Source organism: Hyalella azteca, unplaced genomic scaffold, assembly GCF_000764305.2.
Source record: "Hyalella azteca isolate HAZT.00-mixed unplaced genomic scaffold, Hazt_2.0.2 contig5139, whole genome shotgun sequence".
Classification (NCBI taxonomy): Eukaryota; Metazoa; Arthropoda; class Malacostraca; order Amphipoda; family Hyalellidae; genus Hyalella; species Hyalella azteca.
In genome coordinates this window covers 352,156-357,801 of record NW_025935338.1, presented here as the reverse complement: position 1 = coordinate 357,801, position 5,646 = coordinate 352,156, and the positions used below count along the sequence as shown (strand labels likewise).

At 40.8% G+C, this 5,646-nt stretch overlaps 1 protein-coding gene across 1 annotated transcript in view; it reads left to right on the top strand.

The window, feature by feature from the left end:
• The window catches only part of LOC108679383 (EF-hand domain-containing protein 1), a 17,470-nt gene that overhangs the window by 6,571 nt on the left and 5,253 nt on the right, over positions 1 to 5,646 (top strand). The window contains exons 7-11 of the mRNA XM_047880298.1: positions 544 to 637; positions 1,111 to 1,198; positions 2,069 to 2,171; positions 2,897 to 3,027; positions 3,184 to 3,291. Of these exons, the coding sequence (XP_047736254.1) occupies positions 544 to 637; positions 1,111 to 1,198; positions 2,069 to 2,171; positions 2,897 to 3,027; positions 3,184 to 3,291 (524 nt within the window). The remainder of the gene's footprint in view (positions 1 to 543; positions 638 to 1,110; positions 1,199 to 2,068; positions 2,172 to 2,896; positions 3,028 to 3,183; positions 3,292 to 5,646) is intronic.

The window sequence follows — 5,646 nt, the reverse complement described above, 5'->3', positions numbered from 1 at the left end:
AGAGAGGCGCGGGTTCGATCCCAGCTCTGTGCGCCAGTTTCTGGTCAGAATCGGCAAGGAGGCCGGGCGGTTAAGCATAGCAGAATTGTAGCAGTGAGTTGCGAGTTCGAGACCGCAAAAATGCTGTGAATGTTCTGCGATGTTAAGAATCGGCGACAGGCCTACGGCCTAGTAACGCTGAAACCGCTATTATTATTATATTATTATAAGGCAATACCACAAAAATTTACCATATCTTTATAAGAGAAAACGTTTCGGAGTCCAGCTTCATCGTCATGTTCATCACACAAAGTTCAGTTCAAAGAAGTTTAGTCCAGTAAAACGTGGTAAAGGAAACAGTGAAAATTACCGCGTTTTACTGGACTGAACTTCTTCTGAAGGTTAACCTTGAGTTATGAACTGACGATGGAGCTGGACTCCGAAACGTTTTCTGTTATAAAGATATGGTGAATTTTTGTGGTATTGTCTTTGCTTTTAAATTCCTGTTAACTTGCGATTTCCTTCAAACAAATTGTTTCAACCCGTTAATATTATAACCTCAAGCTCCAGCGGGAGGCGCAGCAGAGGACGTAGTGGCGCGGGCTGTTAGTCCCGAGGACCTCGCACCGCCTGCTTCCCTTCACGTCTTTGGCCGCAGGTCGGTTCATGCATGTTGAAATGATGTGAACCATTCACTTTCATTTAACAGCCCTGCACTGCATGTATTGAGAAATTGTTAACATTCAATCGATCAAAGCCTAATCCTAGCAGCTTACAAAATTTATAATTAACTAAGCAGATGGATTTCAGGCAGATAGTTATCAGATACAATAAAAATAATTATTTTCACATGGCTTTTAAACGAAGCCGGCGAGTTGCGCGTTTTCAGAACATGTAGCTCTTTGCTCCATTGATCTCGATCCACGAGCTCCATTTTCACTTCAATCTTATAGCCACTCTAATATCTTTTCAAAAGCCTAGTTGGCTTAGTATTTTGCTAGCTTAAGATGGATCAGTTATTCTTCCATTATGGAGCGAGGGGACATCGCAATTCGGGCTTGTCAAGCCCCAATATCATACATACGAATTAGCTTAATATTTTCTTATATTTGATGAAATACAAATGTGCAGGCTAGTGATCTCAGACTGCGACGACTACACCAAATCTTACCTTCAGAAGCGGGCTTTGGCGGGCAGTTCTGGCTCGCCTCAACACCGCGTGAGTTCCACGGAAATCCTCTTTTAATAAAATTACGGCACATAATTTTAGCTCAAACTGCAGCAATATCCTAAAACTTCTAAACAGAATCAATTCATTTTGCAATGGAGTCTATTTAATTTGGTTGTTTATGGCCAGTAGCATGAGGCGCTTTTTTTACAAAATTAAAACACACGAATAAGAGTCCATGCATGTAGCAAAATAACGCAACCTGCAGGCTGTCCACGATAACCAATTTTGGACGATTGTAAGGCATGCGAAAGAAATATTCTGGTTGCACTGCATATTCTATTACATATTCTTGATTCCCACACAACTGATTATTTTCTAAGATTAACCAATTATCCGATTATTTTCGAAGACAAGTTAAATTATTATACAACGGAAACGTGATTATCCATATAGCGATACAATTTTATTCATATTTTACTAATCGTTATTTTTCTTTACTCTATCATGTGCAAATCACAGGAAGCCACTGTTTATGCGTAATTAACACATAATTCTCATCATAATTATTATATTAGTCGTATTTATAATTTTTAAACTTGAATATATTTTTAATTTCCTTCTCTACCATGTTATGTGCAAGTCGCAGGATGTCACTGTAATTGCGTAATTAACATATAATTATCATAATAATTATTAGATTAGCCGTAAATGTAATTTTTGAACATGAATCAATTCATACTTTTCTTCTCTATTGTGTTATGTGCAAGGCACAAGATGCCACTGTTAATGCTCAATTAACATATAATTCCTAAATATAAATAACATATAATTCTCATAATTATTATTATATTAGCCGTATTTGTAATTTTTAAACATAAATATATTCATAATTTCCTTCTCTGCTGTGTTATGTCCAAGTCACCAGATGCCGCCGTCGACGCTGAGAAGTTGGACCCCGCAACTGTAGCGCTGGGGCCGGCAGCAACAGACGCCGCTGCGCCGGACGTCGCTGCGAACGAAGGTGACGGTGATCTTCAAGAGCTAGCACCTACAGTAGCACTTACAGTGGGTGCAAAAAGTATGCGATACAAAGGAAAACTTTATTTAATTAAAGCTTATTCAACAAAATAACATAAACAAACATTGTTCTAACGTAAATTTACATGGAAAATGCAAATATCAAATCAAAACAGAATAGCGTTTGTTTATGTTATATTGTAATTAAATAAAGTTTTTCCTTAGTGTAGGATACTTTTTACATCCACGTTATCGTTTCAGGAGCTGCATAACGCAATAATTTTTTTATTTGTTTCTTGCTAGTCATATTTAGCAATTAGAATAATCGTATTTTTACGGATCTCATTTGAAGTCACGCAACGACGTTACAAATTTCCGTGCTGCGATTTCGTAATGACTGCATTGAGAATTTATTCAATTAACTGATGCTGCATTGTAAGAAACTTGTAGTGGGTCCAAATACATAGAATGAAGCTAAATAAATATTCTTCTGATTCTAATAAATTCATGTGTGAATTTATTTACATGTTTTGTTGAACTGAAGTTCGGGATGTGAATGAAATATATCAACTGTGGAAAAGTAAATTATGTTTCTATAGAATCTTCCGTTTTTACGTCATCTTTGGTCAGGATTAATTAAACAATTAACTTTGTTTGGGGTTAGTTTTCACTATCAATTAAAATAATCCCTGCAATAAGTGCTACCAATACCTGGTATATGCTGCACAGGAGCGCCCCTTAGATCCGCGCTTGGGTCGCAGGTTGCCGCGGTCCAGCCGACAACCGCGGCCAGAGTTCGGACCGACATTACGGGACGTCGCGTCATCCGGTCCGGCCTCCTGCCGCCACACGCAACTGAGGTCATTAGGCTTCGTTACAATATCCCGCGCTATTATTAAAAATAGTGTTATTCTTACTGTATCAATATCAAAACAAATGATTACAAAAGAAAATTGTATTGGGGAAAGAGTTCGATTGATATTATATTTTCATGTTCACACTATATCTCGGCGCAGGTTCTACGGTTTTCTGCGAAGCTCCGGTCGCAACTGCCGTCAGATAAGGAGCGTCAGTTTGTGCTGAGTTTCTTCCCGAGCGACGAGACCTTAGAGCTTTCCGAGATCGTGAGTGGAATAAAGATAGTGCGGAGCCGTAAGTAATCATAATAATCGAATGACCAAAACAATCAGTTAATCGAATGATCAAAACAATGGCCCATTCGATCGTATCCGGTATGTTAATTTTATTTTTTTAATAAAGGAGTTGTTGTTTAATAACTTTCTATCACAAGCTGTCAGTTGTAAGGATCAGGATGATGTAGTCAGTTGTAATGTTCAGGGTGACGAAGCAGTTGTAATTATGAGGTGTTCGTTCAGGGTGATATAGTACCTAAACTGTGGTACGCGTACACTTACGGAGCACGAGTGATTTTCAGTTATTTTTACTTTGAAAAAATGTTCAGTGCCAACATCAAAAATAGCAACGATGCGTAACACGATTCGCATGCCGCCTTTCTGGGACCAACGGTCCACCTTTAAATTGAAACAGAAAATTTATTTAATCTGCCTATCATGAGTGCCTGGGTAGAAACAAAAACAGTAATAATATTTAACGACTAACACGCAACTCTAACTAATACTAGTAAGAAAGTATAAGTTATGTTATTTACGAACAAGCGTTATTTACGTTACTGCATTAAGCGTTATTTACGAACTCGCAGCGAGTCTGATTATAACCTGTGTGCCAGAGCTCGAAATCAAGCTAAAAAAGTTTGTCGCACTGCAGTGAAAAACTTCAACAAAATATTGCTAAAAATGCAAAAAAGAAAAGTCAAAGGACGGTATATCTGATTTGAAAGTAGACCAACGAAAGATCTCCTCTGATGAGGGCAAGACTAACGTTCTTAATCAGTTCTTCAGCGGTGTGTTCACAGATGAGGACTTGAACAGTATTCCAGATATTGAGGAGCGCCCAGTCGGCTGCTGCAACTTCTCCACGCGACAAAATTTCTTCTCGCTTAGAATCACCGACATGTGGAACAGCCTCCCCAATGACATCGTTGGCGCTCCAAGTATGAACGCGTTCAAGAACAGACTAGATAAAGCTATGGAAAAATATATGTTCAGATTTGAAATGCATAGAACCATATCGAACCCGGTGGAAGTCTAGTAGCTACTTGAAACTATCGTCAGTCATGAAAATATCCGGTCAAATGAAACGATATTAGATCTTCCGTGAGCAAGGCACGAAAAGGAAAAGAATCGGCGACAGGCCACATCAGGCCTACGCTTCAGCGCCGACATCAATATGTTATGTTATGTTATGTGTAGGCCTACACTGGTACTGTGGTCGTACTACTCCTCTGTACTTTGCACATGCCCTTCAATCGGCGCAGGCTAGCAGAAAGTTTTGGAATTACTGTTCTATCCCATACAGCTCATAGAATAGAATAGAATAGAAGGGACGACTGAGATAGCCCAGCATTGCCCAATACCAGCATAATTTTCATACTTCGCTCCGTGCGCAAGCATGCTGCAGAGCAAATTAGCCAACAAGGTTACTTGCTTAAAGCCACAGGGACCAAATCCCTTCATGGATGTAAACCAGCGAGCCAATGAGCTGCAAGCCGCCAAAACAATGGTCGTAACCCACACGCTAAACCCCAAAATATTTCTATTCCAAGCAGCCTAGCCCCTTCCCCACTTTCGATAAAGAACGCCCTGCGCCATGCACAGTGCTATCAGTACACTGCTACCTCTCCAGCCTGTCCGTTCTTCTGGAGGCTAAACCTCCACGCTTACTCCCTGCTCCCACTCCTTTCGGTACCGGCTTGCGGAAGAATTCTAACCTAACCTAACCCTTTCGCGGAAAGGTGGAGAGAAGGGGGTAAGTGTGGAGGAAGAAGATGCTGGTGAGCGTCAGGGCTGGGCTTACGCCTGCGAAGTGGGTAAGGTGATGCGACAGTCCGGTGCGGGGCTGTTCCCATTTACTGCAGTCTGGTGCGGTCCGCGGACCCTGTGGCTTACAGCATTTGTAAGAAGTGATGGTATGGGCCTAAATCATTGGTGTAGGTCTGTAGGAGCTATTGGGCGTAATCCGTTTGGAGTATCAGCTTGTGGGCTGAGGCATTGCTTGTTTCAAGCTGGTGTGGTGAGATGAGGCAAGTAAGAACAGCTGCATAGGTGTTAGGCTGACTATTTCTATTGCATGTAGAGGGTTGGCATTGGCTCTTGGGCTGATTTAAGATTCAAATTTTTGGGCTACGGCAGCGCTCCCGAATAGAAGTGTTGGCGTTGAAGAAATAGGCCCGTGGCCTGTTGCCGATTCTTGAACTTTTCGTGACTTGATTTACAAGAGATCTGGCCTTTGGAACCCGATCTTTTCATAGCTGACGATTGATTGAGATAGCTGCTGGACTTACTGCCTGGTCCGTAATTTGCTAGGCATTTTAAGACTGAACATATGCTCCTGCATAGCTT